The following is a 12,668-nucleotide window of genomic DNA, read 5'->3' on the forward strand; positions in this document are numbered from 1 at the left end:
CGAGGTCAAGATTCGAGGGCCTCACTCTACGATTCCATTGGAAAATAAGAACAATAATACTGGCAAAATTCAAAACCAAAGTCATGCTCTTGGCGTAATAATTTTGCAAAACAAATAAGAGTTTCCCAAGAAATAGTTGCATTACATGGAACTGCTTTGACATGTCAAACTGAAATGAACCCTTGTACTACAGTTGTTAAAAACAGGCAACCACTCAATAATTGACTTGGAAATTTGTTGCGCTTGCTTGTGTTTTGGCTATGGAACAAAGCCGTTAATGTCAAGACAGCCTGCTTTTTCAAATGCCAGAAAATATCATGGACCACATCCCTCATCCCAGTTCCACACATTTTCTGTCATCTTGTAGATATCCATTTTTCTGACCGCAAACAGGATGCTGATAAGGTTATTGCATCCAGGTCTGACAATAACGTAGAAGCTGATTGGATCATTACTCAAATAATCAAAGACACCTTGGATGAAATATTGAGCGCTTGGATTCCTTTTTGCGTCTCAGTAGACACCGTGAGCAGAAATCTTGTAGTATTTTTGCTCATAATAGCAGCTTGGATTTATTTGCAGTAATTTCCAACATCTCTATCCCTATTAGCCTTTCAACAGAGGGACTTCTTTTGCCCTCTGAATGACGAGTTTATTCGCCAGAGGGACTGAAAAAGGAGAATAATAATAATAAGTCTGAGAAAGACAGCATGGCATCCTCGTTTTAACAGTAATCACAAAATAAACAGTTGCCGGCCTGTCCCAAATACGAAGCTCGCCTTGGCTTCTAATTTAAATGCAAGGTATCATGTCCATGATCTCCAAGCCTTCTCCATTTTATTGGTGACATATCTAGCAGCTTTAATACCACCAACAGTCAGTAGACCAGATAGTGCTTGCCTTGCACTTGAAACCATGACTGTTCGCCTCAAAACCTTCTGCATGCATTTTGCAGCCTCTTCTCTTGACCCAATAACAACTTCATGCAACACCTGACCTGAAATTAGTATCTTGTCAAGAAAACAATTACCCAATTTTTTGCCTACAACATTGTAGCTATTATTGTTCACCAACTATAGCAGCAGTAGAATGAAAAAGCAGAGGAAAGTTAGCAATGTTTTCAGCACTCAACAGAGTGTGAGTGTAGTTCATACCAGATTCACTAATTACTTTCTTCGTTCCTAGCTTTATCCACATTTGACTTCTAATAGTTGGAGGAAGAGAAGACACATGTGAGCGAGCTACTGTTAAGCCACAATCCTGATTTCAACCAAGAATATATCAAAATCAATGGACCCAATGATAATGTTATCCCATATACAATTCCAACGGTCTGGCATAAAAATAAGATAGCTTTCCCTAATAGATATAATTTCATGTCAAGAAAGCTTCTTATACCATTTACAACTGTTTCATATATGATATGAAAGCCACAAATACAATAAACAATCAACGACATACCTTCACAGAACAACCTAAATACTAAAGAAAAACCAAATTTACATAATTAACTATGTGGGCTGCAATACTAATGCATATAGGATAACTTCAGGATGCTAATTGTTCTTTGTTCTGTAGAAATCAGCCCTGAACTTGGGTCTGTACACCCGCTTGGTGCTTTTTAGTCATTTGCTTTTTCACCAATCGAAAAAAGAGAACACATAAAAGAACATAGACACTTCATTCTCTAGCAAAGCTTTTAAAATATTGTTTGAAACTTATTTAAGCATGTGAGCACTAGATGAGATCAAATGTTAAGTTCTGTCCACAAAGAAAACTTGTAATTAAATTCACATTAGAGAACCAACTTTGGGTTCATCAACTGAACTCATATAAACCTGAGATATATGTGCATGGTGATTTTCAGATGATGAGAATCTCAAGAAGCCTTTGCCTTCATACTCTTCAAGAAATGGCTTATACATGGACTGGAATAAATCAAACTGCCCTTGTACAATCTTCTTCACCTGAATCAAAAAAAAATATAAGATATTACAAATAGAAGAACAGAGAATAAGAAAGGAAGCAACTGTTTCTGTAATTTGTTAGGCTTTAAATTCAAAACTGCATTAATGAATATTTATACATCATGTACAAGTAAAAGAAGAGTAACAAGATAGAAATATAAGATATTTATTTAATAATACAAACTTATGAGATAGTGTTACATGACCAAGAAAAATCTATAATCTGTTAGGCTTTAAATTCAAAACTGATTTCCGTCCACTAAGAGTGACATCAAAATGTTTTTATTCCCACATTCTTATTTATACAGCATACTTTTCAGGGGCATATCTAAAATGTTATTGGGGCATAACTGGTATTTGGCAGGCAAAAGTGCTTATCAGTACAATTTAAAAATTTTCCTAAACCATTCCCCAGCCTTGACAAACAAAACCAATGTAAAATTTAGAAACTAAATTGCACTGTCAAGAGCTAACTTACTATAGACTTTCCTACAAAATTTCTACCTTAGATGCACTAAAGTTTTACCTTATTTCGGTCTTCTGCAAAAAGCATACGCAAGTCACCCATATATGACAGGCTACATATTTTGGCATAAAGGTCTTCCTGCGTGAAGACGGAACAGATTACAAAATGTGGTAATTTTAAGAGGAAAAACAGCAAAGAAGCAAACCTCTGTGAATTTGGGTGGCAAGAGGAGCAGAGCAGCAGACACTGCAGCTCGCAAATTAACAGAGTTTACATTTTCAATGTCCAAATTATCCATGAGCATATTTACCTAAACCAGAAATAGAGTATGAGAATACTAATAAACCGCAGAAAACAACATAGGTTGGATATGACAACCAACGGTGAATTCACCTTCATTTGGCAGATCAGAAGACAAGGGATGAATTCAATGTAAACATCAGAAAAACATTAGCACACAATTTACAGTAAGTTACAAGGTGTATCCTTTTTCATAAAACTTTATTCAAAGAAAACATAAAACATCAACATAGAAAACAAAAGAGAAAAGCACACCGGTTTTTGTAAACGACCACTCAAGTAGAACCTCTCCCAGTTTAATATGTCCTGAACCAAGTCATGCATTCGAACAACTCCATATTTCAACATCTGCACACAAGAAAATGCTCAGAGATGAAGCACATGCCTGGACGTTGTTCAATATGTGCATACATAACAAATTAAGATTTAATAGAAATCAATGTATATACACACATAATCTATCCCTAGAACCATATTAAACTTAAGATTCTATATTGTCAATAGTCAATACCTTGTTTTTCCAAGTAACAAACGGGTTAAAGTGTACTCCTACTCCTATATCGTCTGCAACTTCAGTAATCTACAACCCATCAATCTATAGTGTGAGCTGATGAAGTAAATAAATAAATAAATGTGTGTAGATGAGAGAGAGATGAGAACCAGTTTTGCCCCACCAAGAAACACCATCCATGACGCGTAATGTTCTGCATTCATTTTTAGATTCTGGGTTAGACAAAAAAAAGGATAGATTAGATTGATGAAAATATAAAGAAAAAAAATCACAATGTAAAAGAGTTGGTAAATTGTTGTGCCATAGCTTAAAATCTGAAAAACTCACCTCAGAATGCCATTGCAGGGGATCAGACACGCCGAGTATGAAATCTACCATGGTTGACTAGAAAAGCAAAATTTTGAATGCAAAAAATAAAAGAAGAAAATTTTGAAAATGCTAGTCGAAATGGAGTGATGGTGAAAAGACCAACCTTGTCATGGTTGGTTGAATGGAGTGCTGAGCCGTAGACACAGCAGAAGTCTACCGGAGGAATAACTTTGAGAAAGCTCAAGAGATGAGCTTTCTTTTCATCATCCATTCCTACTTTAGTTGGTTACTCGTCACCTGCTGTTGCTGAACAAGAAAAGGTTGGACTTTTGTGCAAACCCAGTTTCAATTACGTTTGTTGAATGAAAATCAATGTAGAATTTGCTTCCTTAGGTAACAAAGAAGAAAAAAACAAAGGTTCCTCAACCAAACATGTTACTGTTAGTTCAAGAGTAAAGCCTAGAGAGTTGAGAGAGCAAATTCATTCGACATGTTGTATAAAATCTGCAAGAAGGCATGGTTTACAAAGCGCACTTGGATGTTATCGGTGCTGACACCCATAAACTTAATTGAGTTTGCTGCTACTAGCAACGAGGGGTTAAGGGTTTTTGCCTTTTCGGTTGGATTGTAGAAGAGAAAGTGCTGTGCTAATCAGGCTGACGGTTTACTGGGCCTACATAGCCCCGCTAAGTAGGCTTAGCCCATCGGTCATCCAAATTGCTTTTTGCCTTAACAAATATTGCAACCAAAACAACAATGGCGAAGATTGAAGAATATGCATAAACCAGAGACCTCAGGAGAACCCCTTTCCGTTTACAGTTTACTGATACTGCTATCACATACAACTCCGAAGGGCATTTTCAATCTGCAGCCTCTGTCTGGAATAAGTTCAGGCATAAAGAGACTTCCTACTGAAAATAGGCTGCTTTCTTGGCGGGATGTCCATCAATGGGAATTGTCTTTTTTTGCCAACATGAGCTGGGAACTGGAGATCACTTGTTTCTTACATGTGATTAGTCTAACAACATTTGGCAGCAGGTGCTGCAAGCCTGTAAAATTTGCAAAGTTGCAGGCTGGAGGGAAGAGCTGCAACGGGCAGTTAGGAGGCTCCAAAGGAAAGCACTCATACCTCTCATCCTGCATATTGGCTGGAGTGCTTAATTCAAAACGATTGTCAGAACTATATTGGGATATCTTCCTAATTCCTAGTGAAAACCTTTTGTTATTTAAAAAACTTCACACTTCTAGGTTGAGGAGTGCTCGTATTTGACGCAGTTCAGCTTAGCAGCCCAAGCTCGGCAGCAAATTACTCACATCAAACAAGTTTATTCAAATTCAAGGCTGTATATTACTACCATTTCAGATGATGTCTATAAATAAATCAATAAAGATTGCATCCTGGCTTCAATTCTGTTGCATGTGTATAGTGTTAAAATAGAGACTGAAGAAAGAAATAGCATCTTCTACAACCAGAGACACTAACATTGTTATTGATAAAGAAATTTGCACCTCTTTTCCCCCCACTAAATCACAGCAAAATTCTAGATGCTCATAGGGTGTGAAAACAGGACATGTAAACGAAAACTCAGAGGAAGAAACCAGATGGTAACTGGTAAGTGATATCATCACATATTTATCAACCAAATGGTTAAAACAATATACAGATGACAGCATTCGGGCAGAAAAAAAGCCCCTTAACAAGTTAACTTCCCTGAAGAAAGCAATTCCTGCACTGCCACCAAGTCAGGAAGAACAATAGCGCCAGATTTTCTCCACTCCACAGCATCAGGGGTTTTGAACCTATCCAATAGCAATGCTTTCATTCCCACACTCTTTGCTGGGACATAGTCTTTGCGCATGCTGTCACCAATGTGTAAAGTCTCTTCTGGTGCAATATTTCCAGCCCTTTCAAGAGCAATCTTATAAATCCTTGGGTCTGGTTTTTCTACACCTTCAAGACCAGAGAACACACCAAAGTCCCACTCGGATCCCTAAATCACCATATAGATGGGACTTTCAGATATAAACATCAGATTAAATTACCTAGCCAAATCAATGAGTGAAATAACCACTGACATAAACAAGCAAACTATTCCAAATCATTGGTTCTCAAGTACACTTTGAGGTTTACAGCAACATACTACTTTCACTATTGCACACACATGCTTGAGGTTGTATGAAAAACTATAAAGGGAGGGTTACCCCCTATTGTGTAACCACGAGTTGAAACCATGGAAAACAGAGAACAAGTTAACAGGCCTTCAAACCCAACAAAAATCAAACTAATTTCCTCAATCTGAACTGGATCAAAAAAAATACCAAATATAATAAGAATCACAGTCCAATAAGATATCATCAAACGAAATTTCAATAAATTGTTTACCTGGTTCAAACCCAAGGCTGGAAGAATCACATCCTGGTAACGATATTCTGCATTGCTTATAATCCCCACTTTAAGACCCTTTTCACGAGCCCATCTTAGGAAGGGTTGGGAGTCTGGAAAAACTGTATATGGTGCAGATGAGCCAAAGGAAGCATATATGCGTCTAAATATCTTCTCAAATGTCTCCTCATCATAATCATACCCTGCCTGTCAGCAAAACAAGACTCATGTCATAACAAGTAATCTCTCTCTCTCTCTCTTGCTCTGTGTATGTATGTATGTATGTATGTAATAGAAGTATGCAAGATTTTCTTTGATAGCCTGATATAAATATCTTACCCTGACAAATGAATCCTTAACACAAGTTTTCCACCATACAATATTTGGCATTTTTGCTGCAAACCCAAAACACGGATACTTCTTTGCCATCTCTGTATATGCAAACTTGAAACCTTCATGCACACTTTTATAGTCAGGGCATGGCAGTCCAACAGCTTTAGCTGCCATGCAATAGTAGTCACCAAGCTCCCCTTTGTAAGCTATGAGAGTACCAGTAACATCCACAGTGATACAGCGTAACCTGGATAATAGGGACATTGCAATAGCAATTGTGCACAGGGTTTTCAGAATTTGACCAAATGCAAAAAATGTAAGTCAAGAAGACTTTGATTCTTCTAGGATCTTTACGTAATTTGTGATGTAATGGATTGACCTGTTCTTCAGTCAATCTTCACAACTGCATAGTTCAAAAGTGTGGGTCATGATTAGCAACAAAATTTTGCAACCATAATGCAACATGAACAATGAGCCATAGAAATATAATCGAAATCTCATCATCAATCACTGGTTTTAGAAAGAAAAATGCTAACAGTGGGCAAGAAGAAATTATACAAGAACAAATCATATGCTTTACTTTGTGACGATTTTTGCATTTAGATATTGTCACATAAATGTCGAAATGCAGCAACAGGAACAAGGAAGATCAATTACAGAAGGTTTATGAGTAGGAAAACAAAAGAATAGAAATTAAATTGAAATGGCAACTAAACATCAAAATCAAGAATTGAAATGACAATTGCAGATCTTTTTGCAGGGAGCAACAGCTATCAATGATCTTCAGAGCTTTATCCCAGGACTAACAACTATTGAGATAGATTGAAGACATTGCTAAAGGCATGCACATGAGCACAAGTGTTTCAGAAATCAAAGGTATTAAGATAAAGGTCAAAAAAAAAAAAAGCAAAGAGTTCATTTTGACAATAAGAGACTAGGTTTACACGTCTATGCACTGGCATTTGACTGTGCAAAAGAGAAAAGTCTCATATGATCCAAGAAGTCCATTGCTTCAGAGTAATTTGGGATGGACCACTGCAAGCTAGTAGATATCTTGGATTTTGGCCATGTTACCTTAAATAAAATGATTTCAGAAGAAATATCTCAAATATCTACTTCAACAGCAGGAGGCACAAGACAGTGTAACACTCAAATGATCCAGTCAGAAAATGCACCAGGTCAAAGCAAGCAACTATGTAAAAATACTAGGAGGTGGTAATTGAGCCTAGACAAGTGGTCAATCATAGAAAAAAAATGAAAAAAAAAAAGGGCTTTCATAACTAAACATAAAGGCCTCAATTGGACAAACAAGCATCACTGGCATAACCTCAATCATAGTCCAACAGTTAAGAAGAGTTGAGATGCTCTCTTCTGCTAAAAATTGAATAAAAAGTCACATTATATCTGAGTTACTTTACAACAGCCTGAAAATTTAAAAACAAATTACAACAGTCCTTGGCAAAAGAAAAGCGATCTTCTAAGAGACCAGAGTCCCACCCTGTCACCGCTTGAGTACTTAAATCAAGCATTGCTAGCTCTAAAGTAACAATGATGTTCTTTTTAATGTTGTATACTACTTAGCCAAGAATATCACGAAGAGCACAAAGAGTTTGCAATCATAACTACGATGAAATAAACTTCAAATTCCAGTCTGTTAACTGAAGATGATTGCATTATTTGCTAGAGTAAACTATAAAGTTATGAACCCCTTATTGTATCCAATATCATTATAGTAAAAAGGACGTGGAATTGCAAAGGGATAACTAAATCAGAATTCAGCAAACAGCAAAGACTAACTGCACGGCGTTCACTTTCATAATATATAAGACCAATATACTCAGCACAACTGCAAGATGTCGTGACATAAAACATGAAGAAAAACTAAATCCAACCCATGATTTCAATAGAGCAAATGAAGAATTATGCAAGCGAAAAAGGAACAATCATGAGAAAGAATTTGAACCAGTATCGGCGGCACCTGAACCTTGAACAACAATGCAGATAAACCAGTTCAGCTCTGCTCTGGTGCAGCAAGATTTGATTTTTCTTTTGCTTATTTTGATGAAAAAAATTACCACTTGTTCTAAAGATTCAAAAGGTTATAAAAAAACACATCCAGACAAATGCATTAGGTGGGAAAAGAGCCAAAATGCAACAGAAGAGGGTTAAGATTCAAGAACGGAATCAGGGAAAGGGGAACTGCAAGCTAAATGTGGAATCATAGCAGGAGATTGAAGAAAAACAAGAAGAGAGATTGAAGATACCCACAGGAAGAAACGGAGGAGAATCTGGATACTTGGAATCGCCACCGTCTTGTTCTGTTTTAGGAGTTAAACGAGCATGAGCTCAACTAAACTAGAAAAAATCAAATATATATATATATACAGGAGGTAGACTTATATTCCTGGTCTTTTCCTTATATGACGCAATAATTGACCATGTGAGTGAGAGAGATAGAGAGAGAAAACAGCTGCGTCTTTTCCAAGGTTTTTTTTTTTTGTTGATGTTGGTAAGCAGTATTTTAAAAAAGAAAAGGAAGATCCCCCTTTACTAGTTGTATAATTTTTCTTTTGTTGGTTGAGCCAATTTCATTTCCTTCTCTTTTTCCTAATTACCCTCATGATTTACCCAGTTTTCCTGTAAATTTCGAATGTTGTGATCACCATGGTTTTGTCAATGGCTCTCAAATCTAATGAAAAAGATATATATTATTAATTAAGAAACAGGGCAATGAAATCTAAGTGCGGAGTGCGACCAATGAAACTTATAGCTACTGCCATAATTTTGGTTAAAAGTGCAAATAAAGCAAATATTTAAGGAAAGTTAGAGAAAGTTCGCAAATTGCGATATGGAAACCTGAGAATTTTGAAAACAACAACAAAAACCATGGACGCTGGCCTGTGGTATTACCAACCTTGTTAAAACAGCTTCAGGCTTTTAACGTGAGAGAGCGAGACACGCCGTCCCTCCCTACTCCCTTATCAAAACCATGTCAATGAGCTCTTTTGCATTGGATTTCCATTCCATTTACTTTTGTGTACTCGACATGCTTAGTACTTATCCAACTATTCAGGCATGGGTCGAGACCATCTGAGGCCCCGATTGAGTTCGAGTTTGGAGTTTGGAGTTGGGACAACTGAAGATGACTCCGAATCTCCAATGTTTATGTCAGGCCTATCGCCCATGGGCCATGCTTCATGCTCTGTTCAAGCATAGAATAGTTTGATCCTTTGGATTGCCCGTTGGTATGTTTCCACTTCAGCCACTGTCAGTGCCTGTTTTTGTAATAGACTACTTGGTACTTACTTTTATTCTCTCTCTCTCTCTCTATGTATATATACTACATATAAATAAAAGAAAAAGATACAACGTTCACTCTGGATCCAGATTCCAAAGGAAAGTTCTAGAGAATTGCAGAAATCAAGGCATTTGACGTTTCCTTTTCCTTGACATGAAGTAGTGGCATCACTCTCATAAACAATATTTCCAAAGCATTCAAAGCAGATGCCTCAACTCCCATTGTCTTTCATTGAAATTAATCTACAAAAACCACAATGATTAATGGTCAAAAGCACTTACGCTGGTGCCCATTGTTACCATTACTTAGAGATACACAAAAACAAAACGTGCCTGACAGGAGAAGGATTGTTTTTCCCCTGCCACTCTTAAACTCCCCACGAGACATCTACTGCTGTCATGGTTAAAGAATGATGAAAGATAGGTCTAGAACATCACGCTGAGATTAATGAAAGGGGAAAATACCCCAATCCTGCAATTTGGTTTCTTATTCTTTCAATATATGCATCAATTTTAAATGTAACTAAAAATTTGGGGTAAAGAGATCTGATTGACATCTATTTCCAACAGTGAATATTCAAATGAAAACTCCATTTAGATCTAACCATCCAGTATCAAAGAGCTCATTAAATAAGTACTGAAATTGCAAAAGTGTTGAAATGAGAACCTCTCATGCGTCCTGGTCATGCCCAAAACACAATTTAGCTTGTAAACACCTTCCATATTAGTCCTGATACTCATATTTAAGTCAAAATACATACTTAAGAGGCCTCGGCAGCAGGTTGGGTCACTCCAAACTTCACAAGCAGATTGCTCAGGGAATCTGGTGAGCATACTTGGTATTTCACTTTTCCAGAAGGCAAGAGGAAGACCTCAGCCAATTCAAGTTTTTCTGAAGTAAGACTTGTACTATCCATTGTCTTGCTGAGCACCTTCAGTGCGAGCTGGACAGCCTCTTCTCTGGTAATATCATCCTTGTAGTCCTGCTTAAGCATAGACTGTGCTGCCTGGTTGTTTGCCCCAATTGCAGCAGCCTTCCAACCACCATAATTTCCACTTGGGTCACTCATGTATAGCTGGAATCCAAAATTTTTATCCCAACCTGCAAAAAGAAAAGAAACACCAAATGGACGAAGCCCACCAAACTGTGTGTAGCCTTGTTTGGTATCACAGAGAGATTGGACAAGCTGTTCAACTGGCATTGGTTCTTGGTACGCATAAGTATAGCGTTGGGCTTGAACCCTAGCTGTATTGATGAGTATATTAGCATCAGACATTATTCCAGCCACAGCACATGCTACATGATCATCAACTTTGTACATCTTCTCAGTTGATGTCGATGTTTGTAGAAGCTTGGAGGTGACTTTCTTCTCACCAACTAGAACTACACCATCTTTTGACAGTATCCCAATTGCGGTTCCTGCATTGCCAATAGCCTCCATTGCATATTCAACTTGGTAAAGACGACCTTCAGGGGAGAAGATCGTTGTGCGGCTATCATATCTTCGAGACATTGGTTATAAAATAACACTGAAGATAAGAAGAAAATCAGTGACAAAAAGTGGGAATTTTATATTTTAAAAGCAGATTTTAAGGTGTGTAAGAAAAAAAGTACAATATTCACACAAATAAAAGGTTTCAAGCAATCTGATAAAATAACATTACCAGCAATTACTGCAACAATGTTGTTTCATGGACAAAATTTCAAAATGTTCAAGCACATTTCATTGCTATAGGATCAAATACAAACCACCATATCCTCTAGATCCTCTACCCATGGAAAAATTCAAGCTGTTTTGTGCATAAATTGTAATGAGTAGCAGCAAGAATAAAACCAGCCCACAAAAAATATCATTCAATAGTAAGATTCATTCCCAAATAACGCTAACTACTCTATCAATGTAACTGAAATCTACAATTAACTTTATTTCTATTGAGGGAGTGTGGTTCAATTCCTCACAGATTGAAACTAGCTAACATTTCACATGCCAGAAATCGAAGGGGAAAAGAAAATGAAAAAACACAACTTCACATCATCCCCATTATTATCTTTATCTCCCAAAGAAAAATGAAAAGTAAAATTCTGGGTAAGAAGCTAGGGAGAAGGAAAGATGAGGCTCAACTGTAAAAAATAAAATTAAAAAAAAAAGGAAAAGTGGGGGGAGAGAGGGGAAAAACATGATTTCTCCCAAAGAAGATATAGGGTGCAAAGATGAAACCTTTGAAGTTGGCTTGTGAAACAGACAGGAGTTAGGAAGCACTGATTGCACCCTCTAAAGCAAGAAAAAAAACTCACTACCTACTAAAACCTTTCGAACATAAATTCATAGAACTCAGCATGATAGCAATCGACCCAACCCGACTAGTGGTAAAATTAGCATTACCATTAGCAACTAGCAAATGATTAGGGTTTTGCGGCGAAATAAGTCGATTGCAGCGGCAGCGATGGCGATAACGAAATCTACAGATTCGAAAGGGCAATTCGCAAAGCACAATGAGGATTCAGCTGAGAGAAAGAGAGAAGGAGAAATTTGACCTGAAAAAGCCGATCTCCAGCCTTGTGCGGTAGGAACAAGGACTAACCACCAACAAATCTCACACTGCCTTCTGCTTCCTTCCTTCGCTTTATTAATAGGTGATAGGAACCACCCGCTGGTTAATTTTAAATACATTTTTTGACAAAATTACCCCTGGTGAATTTTTCCATATTTAAATTACACAAATTTGAAATTTGAGTCTATTAAAAAATATAACTGAAACAGCTCCAGCCAGTGATGTGCAATCGCAGTTGCAATCATGGGCAAGTTGTATTTTGTTCATTAACATTGGTAAAATTAAATTCCAATCTGTTGATTTTTAATTTGCTTTGATGTATTCGATTTCTCACTTTTTTGTTTTATAATACTAGTACATTTTAATTTTCTTTTACTAAAAATAATAAATAAAATAACTCAAAAATTAATTATCCAAATTAAAGGATTTGAGATAATTTTATTTTGTTCAAGTTGAATTAATTTTCAATACATATTCATTTTCATGTTAAATTTTTTTTTTTTTTAAACTTTTATCTCTATCGTGAAAACGTTTAACTCTAAAAGTTTA

General features: G+C 36.8%; 3 protein-coding genes across 12 annotated transcripts; all 3 read right to left on the reverse strand.

Annotated features, from left to right (window-relative positions):
• LOC18607001 (phosphatidate cytidylyltransferase, mitochondrial) lies at window positions 66-4,775 on the reverse strand. 4 transcript variants are annotated; one of them, XM_018115209.1, is made up of 10 exons: window positions 3,717-4,775; window positions 3,572-3,628; window positions 3,408-3,437; window positions 3,245-3,313; window positions 2,989-3,081; window positions 2,639-2,743; window positions 2,494-2,571; window positions 1,839-1,967; window positions 1,155-1,260; window positions 66-997 (listed from the first exon to the last, which is right to left on the reverse strand). In XM_018115209.1, exons 1-10 carry the CDS (start codon window positions 3,822-3,824, stop codon window positions 807-809), a joined length of 966 nt encoding a protein of 321 aa, XP_017970698.1. In that variant the 5' UTR covers window positions 3,825-4,775; the 3' UTR covers window positions 66-806. The 4 variants fall into 4 exon arrangements, with proteins under 4 accessions (XP_017970698.1, XP_007040998.2, XP_017970700.1 ...); XM_007040936.2 differs by having other exon boundaries at window positions 3,394-3,456; window positions 3,717-4,771; XM_018115211.1 differs by having other exon boundaries at window positions 3,408-3,456; window positions 3,717-3,735.
• LOC18607002 (haloacid dehalogenase-like hydrolase domain-containing protein 3) lies at window positions 4,953-9,553 on the reverse strand. 5 transcript variants are annotated; one of them, XM_018115212.1, is made up of 5 exons: window positions 9,184-9,553; window positions 8,538-8,587; window positions 6,276-6,672; window positions 5,937-6,143; window positions 4,953-5,544 (listed from the first exon to the last, which is right to left on the reverse strand). In XM_018115212.1, exons 3-5 carry the CDS (start codon window positions 6,531-6,533, stop codon window positions 5,248-5,250), a joined length of 762 nt encoding a protein of 253 aa, XP_017970701.1. In that variant the 5' UTR covers window positions 6,534-6,672; window positions 8,538-8,587; window positions 9,184-9,553; the 3' UTR covers window positions 4,953-5,247. The 5 variants fall into 5 exon arrangements, with proteins under 5 accessions (XP_017970701.1, XP_017970702.1, XP_007041001.1 ...); XM_018115213.1 differs by lacking the exon at window positions 9,184-9,553 and having other exon boundaries at window positions 6,276-6,516; window positions 6,649-6,672; window positions 8,538-8,749; XM_007040939.2 differs by lacking the exon at window positions 8,538-8,587.
• On the reverse strand, window positions 10,105-12,203 carry LOC18607003 (proteasome subunit alpha type-4). 3 transcript variants are annotated; one of them, XM_007040940.2, is made up of 2 exons: window positions 12,103-12,203; window positions 10,105-11,096 (listed from the first exon to the last, which is right to left on the reverse strand). In XM_007040940.2, the coding sequence occupies exon 2, from the start codon at window positions 11,078-11,080 to the stop codon at window positions 10,328-10,330; it is 753 nt and encodes a 250-aa protein (XP_007041002.2). In that variant the 5' UTR covers window positions 11,081-11,096; window positions 12,103-12,203; the 3' UTR covers window positions 10,105-10,327. The 3 variants fall into 3 exon arrangements, with proteins under 3 accessions (XP_007041002.2, XP_007041003.2, XP_017970704.1); XM_007040941.2 differs by having other exon boundaries at window positions 11,951-12,184; XM_018115215.1 differs by lacking the exon at window positions 12,103-12,203 and adding an exon at window positions 11,232-11,940.

Source organism: Theobroma cacao, chromosome 2 (assembly GCF_000208745.1).
Source record: "Theobroma cacao cultivar B97-61/B2 chromosome 2, Criollo_cocoa_genome_V2, whole genome shotgun sequence".
NCBI lineage: Eukaryota > Viridiplantae > Streptophyta > Magnoliopsida > Malvales > Malvaceae > Theobroma > Theobroma cacao.

What these genes read in the sequence shown, in the direction of transcription:
- LOC18607001 (XM_007040936.2), bottom strand. Translation starts at nt 3,824, where the DNA reads ATGGATGATGAAAAGAAAGCTCATCTCTTGAGCTTTCTCAAAGTTATT. An exon ending in TTGTTACTTGGAAAAACAAG is followed by an intron (nt 3,082 to 3,244) that starts GTATTGACTATT and finishes TCTTGTGTGCAG; the next exon opens with ATGTTGAAATATGGAGTTGT. An exon ending in GTGGTCGTTTACAAAAACCG is followed by an intron (nt 2,744 to 2,988) that starts GTGTGCTTTTCT and finishes TTTCTGGTTTAG; the next exon opens with GTAAATATGCTCATGGATAA.
- LOC18607002 (XM_007040939.2), bottom strand. Translation starts at nt 6,533, where the DNA reads ATGTCCCTATTATCCAGGTTACGCTGTATCACTGTGGATGTTACTGGT. An exon ending in TTAAGGATTCATTTGTCAGG is followed by an intron (nt 6,144 to 6,275) that starts GTAAGATATTTA and finishes TTTTGCTGACAG; the next exon opens with GCAGGGTATGATTATGATGA. An exon ending in CAGCCTTGGGTTTGAACCAG is followed by an intron (nt 5,545 to 5,936) that starts GTAAACAATTTA and finishes ATGGTGATTTAG; the next exon opens with GGATCCGAGTGGGACTTTGG.
- LOC18607003 (XM_007040940.2), bottom strand. Translation starts at nt 11,080, where the DNA reads ATGTCTCGAAGATATGATAGCCGCACAACGATCTTCTCCCCTGAAGGT.